We start from the raw sequence: 16,686 nt of genomic DNA, 5'->3' as shown, positions 1-16,686 counted from the left end.
TGGACAAAACAGTGGACACAAACGAATAGGCCGCAGGAGGAACTGTCAAGTTGTCAAATTGCATGTACGAAAGGAGAAAACGGTACTCAACTGAAAAATAAAGTGTCATCATAACCCATTATCTAACGAAGCACACGGGCCTTAAGATAAACTCACTTCTTGATAAAATAGCCATTTCGAATAGGCACACTTATTTAAAAAAAAAAAAAAAAAAAAAAAGTAAATATAGCACACAGCACAAATGGAGTCCCGGGTAAGTTGTTTGTTTAAATGCGCAAATCGGAACATCCAAATGTCAAATGAAGCACCGCACGTCTAAAAACACGGGCCATTCTTTGGCTAAAAATGAACAATGCATCATACTGTATATTCCTGATATACAAAGACATTCATCAGTATTTGCACATGGAAAAACAATTGGCAATGTATTCGAATACAAAGAGCTAAGACAAAATAAATCACTTTTAAAGTTAATGCTATGTACAAAATGATAAACAGGAGGAAAAAAAATATCTCAATAAATTATGTATTCCAAACAATATTTTACAAAACTAACTCTGTGATACAAAGTGATCCTGACGTCTTTCAATACTAACACACAGCCCAACTAGTGTTTTTAGAGGAAGTCGAGAAAAAGAAGGTTCTTCTGGTCACAGCTGTCACTGAAGCCTTTTGTAGTGATGTACTGTCTCTGGCAAATTGCAGGAGAGCATATCTTTGCCATGTAAGTGCAACACAAATGGATTTTCCAAATGTCTTGAGGAAACGTTGCAGGAGCGGGAAGCCGAGGGGACTTAAAAAGTCTTAAGGAGCGTGCAGTTTTTGTTTTGTTTTTTTCCCTCCAATGCAAAAGCACCACAGAAGCCCCTTTTCAGTACGATTGTGACCGAGTATCGCAACTGGCGAAATGTGAGGTTTAAAAAAAAAACAAAAAAGCGGCATAGAGTGTTTTGGTTTTTATGAGCGTACCGAGCTCCATGGGTCTGTGCTCCAGTGGGGGCCAGACGGGCACGGCTGAGTATTGCACTGCTCCCGATCCGGCGGCTTGTCGTGGATCTCGCAGCTCAGGTCGTTGAAACGTTCGCCGTTTGGACGTTGACAGACCACCAGTCTCGTCTTGATCCCGCCTCCGCACGGTTTGGTGCACTGAGGAACAGCGGGGATAGCGAGCTCACGTTTAAAAAGCCGCTTGACAAAAAAAAAAAAAAAAAAAAAACTCAACCGAACGCTCATGCTATCCCGTGGGAATCACAAAGAATGCGAAATTGAGCTTCAGGTATTTTCCGATGTCCTTTTTCTCATGCAACCTTCACAAACAGTCAAAGTAATTATCCAAACATAAGCATCCCAAAGTTTGGTTTTCCCACTAGCCCTTTTAACACCAGTAAAGCTGTGTCTGTCTGCCTTACCTCTCCCCAGTTGCCATAGATCCACTGCGGACATGGGCCCGACTCACAGGATCGCTGCTCACTGGGCCGGCTGCGATCCTCACAGCTGTTGGCAGGATAGCCGTTTTCGTCCTGGCACACTACCACCCGCCGCTGGAAGCCTCCTGCACATGTGCTGGAGCACTGTTGTCAAAGAGAGAGAGCCGGGGTAACCCCGCTGTCAAATGGCTTCCCGCGCGTTGAGCAACCGAGTTGCAGATATTCTTGAAGCGGTGCAATTTCAAGTTTGACAGAATATGTAAGCAGAAATGTCTCCAATGTCTCCCAAAATTGATACTCAAGGCGCAAATCGGTGACCATTAGAGATGCTACGAGGTCTAATTCGGCGAGATCTCGCTAGGTTGAAATGCCACAAAATTTCTCGACCCCGCATAGCATAAAGTCTACCGTAATTCCCCAACTATAGGACGCAACTGTGTATAAATTGCACCCTTAAATTTACGGTCGAATTCTGATATGTTCTATGTTACAGTTTGGCAATGATGTAAAAACTATAGCAAAAAAGAATCAATCTCGTCTTCCGAAATTCGTCACATTTTCTTGCGTTCATTTTCATTGATTGCATTATTTGTCGCTGGTTATGTCAAATTTCCCACATTGTGAGCGGTTTGTAAACGACTCGTCAGTTTTTTGTTGAACGCGCGCCAAGCTGTTTTTCATTTTCTCGCGACGCAGCTCGAGTTCATTTTGCCATACATACCCGAAGTTGTGCACATTTCTATTAAGTTTATGATTGTGTATATATATATATATATATATGCCAAAAGAACGCAATTAATAAACGAGTCAAATGTAATACCACTAAACGGTGCACTCTTAAATGAATCAGCACATCATAACATCATAACCCTTAAATGAGCCTCTTCATTTTAGTAATTTTCTGTGTGTGAACAAGGATGGACTCGGACGATGGTTCAGTCTGCTTGCTTCTTCTTCTTTTTTTTTTTCTTTTTATTTCAATAATGCCATAACAACCTCATCAAACACGAGCTGCTTTTAGTTGCAACAGGCACTTGCTGCTAACAGCCAACTGGCATGTACCGTTACGCTAATCATTCAAAGTGAGAATACAGCCGATAGAAAAACGCACATCTGTGTGTCAAAACTCTAAAGACTTATGAGGCCGACAGATCAATCTTCCTCAAACTTTGTCGGAAAAAAAAAATATCTGATTTTTAAGTTACTACTTATAGGACACACCTGTACTTTTGGCCTTCATTTTTGGGGGACAAGTAGTGTGTCTTATTTTTGAGGAATAATAGTAATTGCGCTGACATTTTATTGTACAGTGTTGAGGACAGCATCAAGCATTAATTAACCACTAGCTAACAGGACTCCTCTGCCAACAAGAGCAGTTGGATTAAATTTCAGAGGCAGTTTAAAAATCAAAACTACATTCTTCGTTGTTGACATCCTGAAACGGTTGCTGTTGCTACTGATAACTTTTGAAAATACCTGGTTGAGTCAAATGTGCCTTCAATGCATATGACATTTTTTTGTTGAACGAGTTCAGCAGCAGCTAAAAAATGAGGCTGTAACAAAAGTTTCATCAATTGTAATCAATTTGTTTAGTATGCTTTTCAAATATGTCTAGTTAGTAACTGTGAGCTTACTTTGCTCACTATATTTAGCAACATTAGAGAAGACTACAGTATATAATACAGGGTGTCCTCAGTTTATGACTGTGTTTTTAAAATGTCAAGGGAACCAGAATTTGTCCATTTATCTGAACTCTTGGAGCGTATGCTCAGTCAATAGTGAGTTCATGATTATAGTAAACCACTTGCAGGTCACATATCTAAAACAGCCAATAATAAAAATGGGAAATGTGCACGTTGAAACGTTATGGAATCGTAATAAAAAGAGCATTCCCTGTAGCCTGTAACTTAGCGACCGTTCACTCACCGCGCCCCAGGGTCCAGTCCGCCATTGGTGGGATTGGCTTTGAGGAATGACGTTCCTGGCGCTGCTGTTTGGCGAGGATGGAAGAGGTCTGGAATCACCCGAGTGGGACGGGCACTGAGACATGGCGCAGTCCTGTTCCGTGCTTGGCCGATCATCTGGGTCGCACTCGTTGGCGTTCACTTCTTGATCGCTGAAGTTGACACACAACACTTGCCGGGTTGTTTTCCCTTGACCGCAGGTTACTGAACACTGGAAACAGTTTCACATTGATATGTAACTACACTTTACATACAAAAAATACACACGCGAATAAATGCACACCATCACACATATTATCGGAGAACACAATACGTCTGCCTTCAGATCCACCAAAATCAAATTATACCGCCTGGGCCACGAATTGGACCTGCTTTCACCCTGATCTAAATCCTAATGTGCTTTCGGTCACCAAATTGTCAGGCGCATCGAGCTGTGTGATAGAAAACACATTTGGGCCGCCAACAATGTGTACTGTGATCTGCCAAATTTGCAAAAAGGGTAAACTAGACTTGCACAAGGATGAAACTGAAGAAAAATAGATGTGCATGTACAGTATTTTCTTTTTGTGACCAGCCTTTCAGTGGACCAGTAATACAAGTGTGCTGATGAAAACCATCTGTAAGCAAGGGCGCAGCCCCTTGGATCTTTCATCTCAAAAAATGCGTGCCTCTCCACTGCAACTCCACTACCAAGCACACACACAGACAGATACACACACAAACACACACAAAAGCAAGCTACTTAGTTTCTTTTTGGGCCACCGTCAACTAAGTTAGCAGACCTGGAGTACCTATGAAGTAAATGTTGGTTTTGGTATGTACTACACTTCACACAATCAGAATTTTCATTGCCGATCGCAATCGGCGATGAGAGGGTTTAAAAATAACCAATCACCGATCTGATCACAAGATGGGGTAAAATGCATAATTAAACTTTACTTACTGCATATACTTGTGTACAGTGTATAGAGTTTCAAGAAAAGCATATCAAGTATATCAAATAAAAAGGACTTGAGACAGAAATAATGGCTGCAACATCATGCTGTCATGAAATAATTATATAGTAATTACAGCCCATTATTGAGTTTGTAGAAAATTCCAAATATCGGTGTAAAGTCTAGCAAACACATGTACAAAAAAATAAAAACAAAAACACATGTTGACGGCGACGGCAATAAAAATTAGATTGTTGAATACCAATTTTTTCAGACCTATACCCGTACAAGTACTCAATTCTCGAGTAGGCACGATACCAAGTACCAATACCAATACTACTTTTGATACATAACATTTTCTGAAAAAGAAACCTGATTTTAAACCTCATTTTACAGACAGACAGACGGTATATATCGTTCTAATTTCTAGTTTGTATCGTATAAATGCCAATACAAATACTGATACCTTGAAATCAGGTAATAATGGTTCTAGATAAGATCAGATGTCCTGCATTACCCCTTAGATAGTATATGTTTCTACAGCCTGAGACCACCTTAGGATCCTTTCCCATCCTCTCCTTCTGGATCTAATTTCCATTCAGAATTGTTTGCACATTGGGGGATGTGTAAAGGTCTTCCTGCATTTGGTACTCGCCCATTTTTGCATTAAAAGTAGAAATGGAAGAATGAAGGTTTGTGAAGCGTCTACGATTAATTTTTTTAACTCCTTCTGGTTTAAAGATTAATGCTGGAAATGTAATTAGTTTCCCCTGTGTCTTTGAACCAAGGGTGCCATCTAGAGGAGTGAAAAAGTATCAAAAGTGCTTCATGAAGCTTCATTTGACCATTACTACAAAAGTGTCCTGAATTGGTATTTGATTCATTATGACACTTTGATGAATGTGTAGAAGTAAAAAACAAAAAAAATGGCTACATTTTCTTACCGCAGTCCACTCCAACACTTTCCACTGTCCACATGCAACAACGGAACACACTTCTCTGGCAGGAGGTTTTGGGAGCTGAGCACATGCCGACTCGTCGGCCACGCCACCGTGGTTGTCACGGCAACTGACATAACGCATCCGGGTCCCTTTGCCACAGCTGGCACTGCACTATTAGAAAGAAGAGAAAAGGTAAGATCATGCAGAAAAAGTACAAAGACAAATTGATGGTTTTTGATCACTAACCTGAGTCCATGAACCAAACCGCCACTGGGTTTTGTGACCTTGATGGGATGGGACTTTGGTCCCTGGGGGGACAGGGTGGTTGTTTGGACATTGGACCACTTCACAGTCCTGTGGAACAGCAGGTATACACATTAGAGTCCAAGTCAAGTCAAAGTTGACAAAGAGAACCTCGATTTTTTTCCCCTCCGGATTTGATCGGATTTCCGAATAAATGTTAAGCTTTTCATAGTATTATACTTTTCAGTGCGCCACGTTACAACAAACAAAAACCATACTTCATCGCCCGTAGATTTTTATTTCGAGATTAATCAGGCTTTCTTCACCCCATTTTTTGTCATAACTTGGGACAGTAGTTTTTCCACTAACTTTAGCAACAGTATAAAACGCTACATTTACTTCAGTAGATATTTTGGCTTTCCCTACCCTGATGGTAAAGAGAGCGAAAGCAACAAACACCGTAAAGATTTACGGAGTCAAGTCTTGAGTCTTTACTGGACGAGTCTAAGTCAAGTTGCAAGTCACCCCCCGAAAAAAGTTACTTAAGTCTCTCATGAGATCGAGTGCCCATCTTTGATACTCATGCAATGTTATAAATACGACAGATCCTCAAACATAAAACACTGGTGGGTAAATTATGCAGCAGTATGCAGCTGTTTGAGAGTGGTTATGTTTCCCATCAACGCGTACTAGCTTAGCCAAACAACATGAGGGGCATCTCCCTATCAGTTCAAACTATGGATTGTGGCAGTAAGCCACTCAGCATAAAGCCCTGATCCCTGTCATAACAGGTCATAGTGGAGTGGTATTCAGGGGTCCAATGCCCATGCTGGCATAGTTCAAAGCTCCGCCCCTTGTCCACCCCCTAGTCCCTAACCTTCCGCCCTTTTCCCTTTTTCCCTCCCATGCCCTGTTGCGCCCTCTGACCCCAGTCTTTAGGAATGAGAGCCTTAGTCAAATCTCGCAGGCTCCACATTCCACACTCATGGCCGCATGGAAAGCGGCTCCAGACATGCAAGCAGCAGACACTAATAAATGGTCAACCATCCCGACTAAGTGGCTAAAGTGCAACTGTCTTTAACCTTGCATTTAAAAAGACATCCGTCTATCTGCACCTCTCTTTCTAAGCTCAACTTGGTCGCTGCTGGGACCTGCAGCTCGATGGATGACTTTATGGCTGGTTGGTTAGGATCACAACAAGGTGGGCCGACCGCTTCGGGGTCACTGCTTCCGCTAACCCAGGCACCGGAATGAAGAACCGCTGAAACTTACAAGGGAAATGGCCTCATACGCTATGCCCTCAAAAAGTTTTCGTAGCAAAGTATAAAAAATATGAATACATTAAAGTCTTTGTTGACATGGAATGGCGGAATCAGAGGACAATTAGGTTATGCCAAAAGAAAAAAAAAGCATGTGTGATGTTTTTTCACTCTTCTAGATTATACTCTTGTTTCAAAGAAGCAGGGGAAACTTAATACTGAGAGCGCCGTCTAGAGGAGTAAAACAAATATCACAAGTGCTTCATGAAGCTTCATTTTCCCATCACTATAAAAAAAATGGCAATTTTGCATTGCTCTTTGGTGACTGTACAATCAGGATTCATTCTCTCACTCAAAAGCAGAGGTACTGTACGTCCCAACCTTTAACCGTTGCCCAGCTCTGACCCTTTTGACTCCCTTTCCTGGTGGTGATTCCTAAAGATGGATAAATGGAGCTTCATGAAGCACTTGTGTTATTTTTGACTGCTCTAGATGGCACTCTGGATTTAAAGATGCTGTGGAAATTTAATGTTTCCATATCACTGGCTTTCATCTTTAAACCAGAAACCATAAAACATTTTGCTTCATGAAGCTTCATTTTCATTTTTCATTATCTCTAGTGATCCCATGAAAAGGAGGAATCAAGATTTAAAATGTGCCCAGTCGGGCCCCATGGGAGTAGGCCTGGCCTCCAGGCTCTTGCCATTGAGCCCCTCCTCCTTCATGTCCTGATGAGGAATAATGGGTTCCAAAAATGGCCTTCATCCAAAGAGGTTTAGAGCTTTATTTTGTCTAGTTTCTCACCTATGACCTATTTGCCCAGGATGACCCTACCAGATGCATAAAACATCGGCTAAGATAGCTCCTACGATCAGGCGGACGGACAAACCCACCACACCATGATATATTTGTAATATTTTGCAGGGTCTTCCTCATATACAATTTCTTCACTCAATCTACGCCGTAGCATGCTCAGAATGTAAGTCTATTAATTTATTACTGGTCCATTATTACTGTTTATTGCGTTTTTACTGCCTTTTTTTTATTGCCTACCTCTTTATTTGCTTGATTATGGAATGCAGTCTGCTCGGGTAAGTGAACAGAAAAAGAATTTCATTGTGTGGTATTACTATACTATGCATATGACAATAAAACTCTTGAATGTGGAATCTATTGATAACTCAAGGTGGAGTCATTTTAAATTATGTGCAAAACACTGCATATTTGCATGCCCTTGACTGAGTCCCTAAGCTGGGCTAAAATGATCAAGCTATAGAGTTGGCTTGTTTGATTGCATTGCCTATCTCTGACTCCACTAGGCATGGCGTCAAATTTGGAATTCACATGAGACAGAGGCGCCTTGCTTAAACTGAGTAATTTCAACCATAGTGTCATAAATCGATGTTAAGTATTCCGTAATTCTTTCTCCTTTGTGTATTTTGATGAATAATATTAGAGCAGAGGCCTTTCAAAACCTGGGAACTTTTAGAGGCCACCTATACTACACATTCAAGTGGAGTTGATCAATAAATTGAATTATTTGATGAATTAAACACTAAAAATTAGAAATGTGAAAATAACAGTATTATTAACAATATTAATCGTGCAATTGAGGTCTTGCACAAGCAGGAGATTGCTTACTAGCTATGCACAAGTTATGAATGTTACGTTTACGTTAAAACTCATTCAAAATCAGGAAACAGCACTTTTTTGTTTCCAAACATTTTGTGCAGGGTTTATTTTTTAATAAATCAAACCTTAAGAGACCTATCCTTGAATGTATTACTTCCATTAAAATCAATTCAAACTGTAATTGTCAAGAATGACTGAGATAAGTCAAGATGGTATTTTTTGGCCTTATCGCTCAAAACAACATTCAAGACTCATATTGTTTCTTACATAATGCAGAACCATTTTAATAACATCCAGGAGAATCTGTCTGTCTGAGTGCTGTTTGACTATGTGGGACAATGACGTATACTATTTTCCTGCCTTTCTCTGTAGACTACACCAGATCAGACAGCTTTATTGAGACCAGGTGGCAATGATACAGTATGTTTCTGTCTGTACCGACAGGCATATGTGCACAAATATGGAGGATGTCTCCAGCTCCACTAGAAAGTCATTTTGGTCGAAAAACGTCTTAAGTGAAGAGAAATAAATTTCAAAATGCGACCATATGCACGGACACAGCACATTTAGCACACATAAAAAGAGGATTGTAGGAACATATGGGTTTAAGAATGGGAAAAAGGGAGAAAATGACAAAAAATATTCACCCAAACTTACCTGGGTGTCAGTGGGCCTGGTAGCAGCATTACATTCATTGTCTTCCATGACAGCACCATAAGCTCCAACAACACACTTTACAGCTCGCATCTGATACCCGGGCCCACATGAGGTAGTGCACTGGGTTCAAAAGACAGAGAAAATGAGTGATAGTGGATAGCAAAATATATAGCACATACTAGCCAACACAAGTAGTTCCACACTAAACATGGTCAGCACTGGAAAAGACAACCTTAGATGAGAATTTCAGGGGCACAAAACTACTTGACATAAATTAAACTATACAATAGCAAAGTCAAAGGTTCTATTTTGCACTCTTTTCTGCCTCACTAGCCCCACTGAAATAGGGTCAAACTTGTTTGGCAGACACTTCAGCTACCATTTGACCGCGCTTCATTTAACAGCTTCAAATATACCTTCAAGGCGAAATACAGTCAAAAATGTCTTTGCAGTAATATTTAATGCAAACGATTAATGTTTTGTTTTTAGACTTAGAAATGTTGTAGTAATTCATCAATGTGCAAGCAACGACATTTAGCGAGGAAACCTCATCAGTCAGGGGACCGAAATGAGTGAATTGACTTGACGATTACCATAGTTGCGGAGTATCACACGTTAGCACAATATTGGGAATGATTTTATGAACATCAGTCAACGAGATGTGCATCTTTTTTTAACTGCTTTTACTAAAGTTCAGTGAAGAGGAAGTCAGCTCTTTTTTTTAAATAAAATGTTCTATGCAGTCTCACTGATAGTAACAGACAAATGAGGCTTCATGAAGCATTTATGATAGTTTTTCACTCATCTCCATGATATGCTTGGCTCAAAAAGGCAGAGGAAATTAAATACATTTCCATTGGACTAGCAACAAAGAGCATCATGTAGGGAAAAAAAATATATATCACAAGTGCTTAACGATGCTTTATTTTCCCACCACTTCGCACAAGTCTAAACATGGCATTCCGATTAATAATTGCATTTGTGGAATATGATGTAAAAAGAAAATGCCACCTATTTTTTTCCATCTCTTGCACAACTGAAAATTTTTGATCAGGTAACAACCAATCATGGCTCAGCTTATGAATAACACATGACCAAACTCAGAAAAAAGCTAAGACATGATCGGCCATTACCTGAGACCTGAGCAATTGTGATGTCATCTTTAGTCGACAGCAGGTGACAAAACGGCGCCCCCGGGAATCGATCGAAAAGGCTTGATTTTGCTGCTTAGCTCAAATCTCAGAAAAGCAATATTGATCGAAACGACGTCTTGGACTAGTGGGGGTGCAAAAAGCAAAATATTGTAAAGAAATTTTTGGGGTAGACTTTCCCTTTAAATATAAACCAGTCCATCTGAAAAATTACATGCTCTGTCAACACAAGCACCACTTATTTTACAAATGGCAAAATCCTTACCCTCAAAAACACCTTTTCAGATGAATCACGATATTGTAAAGAACGGATTGGGGCGTCGAATGTGATCTTCGTTAAATCTGTATGTTTAGAAAAAGTACACTATTCAGTGGTTCCTACCTGTCCCCAAGGTCCGACCTGCCAAGAGGCACACTCCTGCTGCTGGCACGTCTGAACTGACTCAGGCTTTGATGAACCACAGAAACGGTCATCGAGACGGTCCTCACCGAACTGGCACCATGTCGGCCGGTGCTTGTAACCTTTCCCGCATGTCACAAGGCACTGAAAGCAAGATCATGCAGGAATCATTATAACACAAACTAGCAATACATTGCTTTGTGTTCCAAATGATTTGCTCTCAATTTGAAAAGAAAATTCCATTTGGTGTGCTAATACCTTCAGAAACCCTGCTAAAATCTCACGCATCTCTGAAGTGCTTTCACGTCTGTATGAGAGCGGCTCTTATAGAGAACCCAACAATTTTGCCATTGAAAGCAAGTGTATATTTTCCTGTCCACAAGGGATACGCATACTGCATGTACAAATACAATGTAGGGGAAGGCATATAGTACAGTGTAGTGGTTTGTATTTGGAGGCACCCACATGGGAGATGTAAAATATTTCTGGAATGTAACCCAAAGCTTTTCAAGCTCCTCGGTCTACAATGCGGAAACTGTGCGGTGGTCACTCGCAGACTATAGTTCAAGAGTTGAGTAAAGCAATGGGATTAAACATTGGAGTATGGCAATTAAAAGTATTTACAGCAGGCACGGGCGACTGCACGTGCGGCCTAGCGTGCCGAGATGCTAACCAGTTTCCCCACTTCCTCCACCCACAAAAAAATTGTTAGACTATATGCCCTAAGATCACAACAAAGGAAAAAAAAAAAAGGATTTGATGACAATGGCTGTCAATGGCAGGAATGAAGTAAGTGTTTCGCTAACTACTCAACGAACCTCAGACCAGTCTCCAGTCTTCCATTGTGGACAGAGGAATTCATTGCAAGGTTGGACGGCCAGCTTGTCCCGCTGACTGCACTTGCTCTCATCGTTCTCGGCGTCTGCCGCCTTTCGACAAACTGCCCCTCTCCTGCGTGTGCCCCCGCCACAACTCTTTGAGCACTGCACAACAAGCACATCAACATATTATGTCAAAACAAACGTTTGATTCGTTTTGACATGTCTTCCTGAGACCCAGCCTATTAATTTGTGTCCAATGTAGTGGACATTTGTTTTTGGTCTATATCTTTTGACTCTTCTGAGCTATCAGATTAAGTCCTTAGGTATTTTAGGGCAAAGGTCACGGTTCGCGGCCCGATGCCGAACACATGGAATAATGATAACGGTTCATTAATTTGTGCTTTGTTTAGCTTGATATTTGTTTTTTAGCGCCACCTCTGGAGGCTGTTAATATTACATTTTGTAGTGAGGAGGGAAGGTGTGGCTTCAATTTAGAGCTGTCACTGTTGGTGACGCACATGTTGTTCTGTCTCTCTGGAATTTGGCATACAAGTGTCTATAAATTGTACTTTTTTGTAAGAATGTTGTTATTTTTGATAATATGCCCCACATTAGTTTGTCTGTTGATCTAACAACTTGTGATTGTGGCGAACATGCTACCTAATGTTCTTATCTTCATTTCCGTTTAGTATATTTTAGAATATGCTAAGGTTTTGCACTGATAAATTCTCATTTGCATCTAATAAACGTTTTGCATCGAAATGAATAGAATTTGTAATTCAGTTATACAATTGATTTAATTAAAGTCATTTGTGTACATTTTGCACATTATTTTTTACAAGTATTTTCAAGACTCAAGCAACTTGAGGTTTCCCATTCGTTTGTCGTTAATGGTGAGCTCATATTTTATGTGCACCCTCCCCCGCTCCACAATAAAAATCTTAAGCATTGACCGGTCAGTGGTGATAAAAAGATTGAGGACCCCCGCTCTAGAGGACATTCTCATCTTTCCAAAGATATCTCACGTGTTCAGATGGGACGCAATTAACTTTGCTAGTGTCTTATGGAGACCAAATGGACACAACAGCCAACAACAATGAATGTGCTGGGTCTCAGGAGGATGTAACAGTATTTTGACGTTCACCTCTGACCAGGACGAGTACTCCCATCCTCCAGGGTTACAATCTCCATGGCAACCCTCCTTGTCCTCGGGTTTGCGCTGCCCGCTACAATAACGATCGTCGACCTTTTGGGTCTTTCCATCTGCGAGGCTGAATTTGGCACAGAATATATCCAGGGTGCGATATCCAACACCACACTGAGCTGTGCACTCACTCTTTCGAGCCACGTGCCACCTTCATGACATAGATAATCAATAAATAATCAATATGAGAATCAATGTTTACATTTGTCCCTCGTGCAGTATTTTGACCATTTTTGGTTCATTCTCTTCCACATCATTCTTGCAGTATTTTAACCGAGGGATGGCACATTCATGATAGTCTAATAACTAAATGGGTGTGCCATATTAAATGCTGTCACCTTCTGGGTGAAATATCAGCTCCCTACTGTCTTCTTTCACTGCTTTCCCTTTGATGTGAAATGCTTTTAATGCAAAATACCGCACAAGAGTTAAGCAGAAAACATGACAGGGACTCTTGAAAATGATGACACAAACCTCAGTTCACAGTCTGTGTTACAGGCCTCAGGGTTGACTGCAGGTTTCGGTACACCATGGCACCTCTGGTCTGACACCACCACTCTGTCGGACTCTCGGCTACAGAGAACTTTTCTCTTCCTCTCTCCTAAGTAGACAGCAGCAATCAGGTCGCTCGGGTGGATTGAAATTGCACATCTCAACAACTAAATCACATTTAACATGTATATCAAATTTCTAGACTGCCTAATCACGACTTATATCATCTGATCCATGTCAACAGCCCTCTTCTTACACATTACAGATTATAATCAAATCATTGTACATTAAATTGATATATCATGTACAGTACCAGCCAAAAGTTAGGAAACACTTTCAAAGTCACATTAGGACATCAAAACATTCTAGAAAATGCTCGATGATTGAGAAAAAACTAAGATGTGAAAAGCTTTTACAGAGGCCTACCTTGACGGATATAAAATATAAAACATATCTTGCTTTCAATAACTTTTTTAACTTGAAAACGACTGAGTTGCTGCTTCACAGACATGCAACTAACCAAAATTTTAACTCTATTATTTTGTTGATTATTTGATTGATTTAAATATTTTAGTTTCCTTTCATTTCTTCAAAAAGACGACATTATTTCAAACTCACTAAACTAAAATGAGAAAATATGATGCCATATCCCAAACCCAGGCTTAATACATTTGTTTTGAGTTAGAAAATGTGAATTTTCAACACAGATGTCCATTTTGGGATTTCTACAAAAACAACCTCCTTGGGTCTTGACTGTCATTTCCCAGCAATTGTAATAGAAGTGTATGAAAATAAGGGATTACTAGACGATACGTACCATAAGGAAATGATGATAAAACTGTTGAATTTTGCAGGGATTTAGAAACTTATGAGGTGTACTGCATATTTACTGGAATCTAAGTACAGTATTACTAGCATGGGCTCAATGGACTCAAACAACAAAGTCCTTTATGTTAGCATTTTTTTTTTTTTTTTGTAACCCAAAGCACTGAGATTTGACTCTTGCCATTTTCCAGACTTTCCCAATAAATCAAAGAACTGCTTGTCATTGTGTTTTTTTCAGGCAGGTCCGTTTCAAAAAGGGAAACACGAGACCGACAAAGCGCTGGAGCCATGAATCGAAACAAGTTTTGCCATCCGCCGCCTCACGCCCACGTATTCGCTTACATATGCGCAGGCATGGCACGGATAAGTAATTTACAGCATGTAACTCTGTGAAGAAGAGCCAAATTTCTGCACCTAATATAAGCTTGCCAAGTTTTGCTCTACCTTTCCCATCTATCATTCAAAGACCCGTTCACAGACTGCTAAGCCTCACCTTGGCACAGACGGCTGCACTCTTGCCACGGACCATAGGCGTCCCAGAAGAACTGCTGAGGTCGATCCTCTATGGGGATGTTGAAGGAGTACCTGACATCTGGGTTGTAAAGGTTCCCCACAGACAGTACCTACCGTGAAGACATACATTGTAAAAGAGATTGAATGCAGGATTTATGACCCTCCAGTTCTCACGGTCAAGAAGAGCTCAAAACACACCAAGGGATTTGAATTCACTAGATGAGACGATAGATGTAAGAATCCCGACACAACTGAGAATCACAAATAATTATTTTTCAGCTTCAAACAGGAAGCAGTTTTTGCATACCCTCCCAAGACCCAGCCTGTTCATTTGTTTGTGATCTATATCTTTTGGCCCATTTGAGCTAATAAGTCCCGATGTATTCAGTGGAGGACATCCAGCATCCGTTGATGTCTCATGTGTTAACTTTGCTTGCTGACGCAAAATTGACACAAATGAATTGGCTGTGTCTCACGGCAGAAACAAACTTTACCTGGACGACGATCTCCTCTTCGATGCGCTCAGTACAATTAATCCTCTCAATGACATGGTCCGAGCCACTGTATTCGATGACAGCATTCCCGACTTTAATTTCCCTTTTGAACATGCTGACTACAAAATCTCCGTTAAGCAGGAACTCTCCTCGGCTATTCGATATGGCTGCAGGGACATAGAAAAAAATTGGTCATGCGCCGCTTTATCCCAAGTGAGCTCAAACTAGCTTTATTTAACTTGCATAGTACAATTGCAGAAATAATGTTGTCTTATTAAAGTTCAACACGAGTTTGAGCTAACATAAATTGGTGAATAACTGCATTTGAAAATACGTTTCATGAAAAAAGCTAAATCCCACATATCCCAACCTATGCATGTCCAGTCCTGTTCTTCTAAAGCAGTCTGATCGCTGCACTTACTAACACTAATGCGATTATAGATTTGATTTCCTGCTTTTAATTTCCCCACAATTTCACACATTGCATTAATATGAATGCCATTATTTCAGGGACGCATATTTTGATTTCATAAAATAGCCTACAGAGCCCTATATCCTCCTGAGACCCACAGTATTCATTTGTGTCCACGGTTGTGGACATTTTGTCTCAGCAAGACAGCAAAATTAATTGCATCCCACCAAAACACTTAAGATACATACAAGATATAAAAATGAAGCTTCATGAAGCACTTAAAATTTCTTCACACCTCAAGATGGCACTCTTGGTTCAGAAGCAGGTGAGATTTAATACTTTTCCACTGCCCTAACATTTATCAGTAAACAAACAGCACCGTCCAGGCAGACAAATGTCCACTTTATTGGACACAAAGTAACAGACTGGGTCTCAGGAAGATATAAGCTGAATAACATTTTTTAAGGATTTTGCACAAGTCCATAACCTCCATATAATGCATATCATCAAGAAGAATATGCATCCATAAATTGTACTCTCATGCACACGGAAGACATGTTGATCTTGACAGCGCTTTAGCCTAAGGGAAGTCTGAGCGCTGGTTTTAGCATGCCTGTGACAGTAAGATAATTCCACATCCCCGCTGATGTGAAAATGGCCTACTCATTTATACCAACTCATCTAAAACTGGAAAATAATAATAACCCTAACCCATAAGCCTGCATGTTAATGAGAAAGCAGCAGAAAGTCAACTATCATATAACAGAACAGAAGAAAGTAATGATGGGGAAAAAAGCTTCATGAAGCACTTGTAATTTTTTTTTTACACTCTAGATGGTCTAGAATTCTCAATCAAAAAGCAGTTAGTTCGTACCGAGGTAGTTGTCATCCTCTGGTTTCCCTGAGTAGCTGTGTTGACGAACATCTATGTTTGTAGCACCACTAGGTATTCGCACGACTTCATTGTAGCCTGTGTATGAATGTACATTAAAGATATTATCTGCTAGTGCTACAGTAAACACATCTTCTGTACATAGGGAGACATTTAAAACAACAGCAACAAAAAAAAAAAGATTCTCACTTACCATAGCGTACAATGTTGAATGTGTTTGCCACAGTTTTACAAGAAGAGTTGTCACCACCACACACACCACACTTATCTCTCCTGGCTTTGGAGTTTAATACATGGTCGCAGCCAGCTTGCTGTTCAGCAGTGTGGTCAAATGAAGAGACGGGGACAAGTATACAGTATGTGTAAGAAAATATGCACATACTTATTACATTGATTATGCTGTGTAAGAAAATGTGATCATCCC

At 40.4% G+C, this 16,686-nt stretch overlaps 1 protein-coding gene across 2 annotated transcripts in view; it reads right to left on the bottom strand.

The window, feature by feature from the left end:
• Window positions 1–16,686, bottom strand: part of adamts9 (ADAM metallopeptidase with thrombospondin type 1 motif, 9) — a 51,743-nt gene that overhangs the window by 17,635 nt on the left and 17,422 nt on the right. For both annotated transcript variants that reach the window (XM_088424018.1, XM_088424019.1), the window contains exons 15-28: window positions 16,456–16,573; window positions 16,245–16,340; window positions 14,959–15,125; window positions 14,445–14,574; window positions 13,109–13,235; window positions 12,575–12,785; window positions 11,428–11,592; window positions 10,592–10,753; window positions 9,059–9,178; window positions 5,514–5,621; window positions 5,271–5,438; window positions 3,354–3,602; window positions 1,410–1,571; window positions 970–1,146 (exon numbers count right to left, since the gene is read on the bottom strand). In XM_088424018.1, coding sequence (XP_088280144.1) covers window positions 970–1,146; window positions 1,410–1,571; window positions 3,354–3,602; window positions 5,271–5,438; window positions 5,514–5,621; window positions 9,059–9,178; window positions 10,592–10,753; window positions 11,428–11,592; window positions 12,575–12,785; window positions 13,109–13,235; window positions 14,445–14,574; window positions 14,959–15,125; window positions 16,245–16,340; window positions 16,456–16,573 — 2,160 coding nt within the window. The remainder of the gene's footprint in view (window positions 1–969; window positions 1,147–1,409; window positions 1,572–3,353; window positions 3,603–5,270; window positions 5,439–5,513; window positions 5,622–9,058; window positions 9,179–10,591; window positions 10,754–11,427; window positions 11,593–12,574; window positions 12,786–13,108; window positions 13,236–14,444; window positions 14,575–14,958; window positions 15,126–16,244; window positions 16,341–16,455; window positions 16,574–16,686) is intronic.

The sequence above is a fragment of the Hippichthys cyanospilos genome, chromosome 9, assembly GCF_059441005.1.
Source record: "Hippichthys cyanospilos isolate Australia breed blue-spotted pipefish chromosome 9, RoL_Hcya_1.0, whole genome shotgun sequence".
Classification (NCBI taxonomy): Eukaryota; Metazoa; Chordata; class Actinopteri; order Syngnathiformes; family Syngnathidae; genus Hippichthys; species Hippichthys cyanospilos.
Note: the sequence above shows the minus strand (reverse complement) of the source record. Positions and strands in the feature narration are given on the sequence as shown.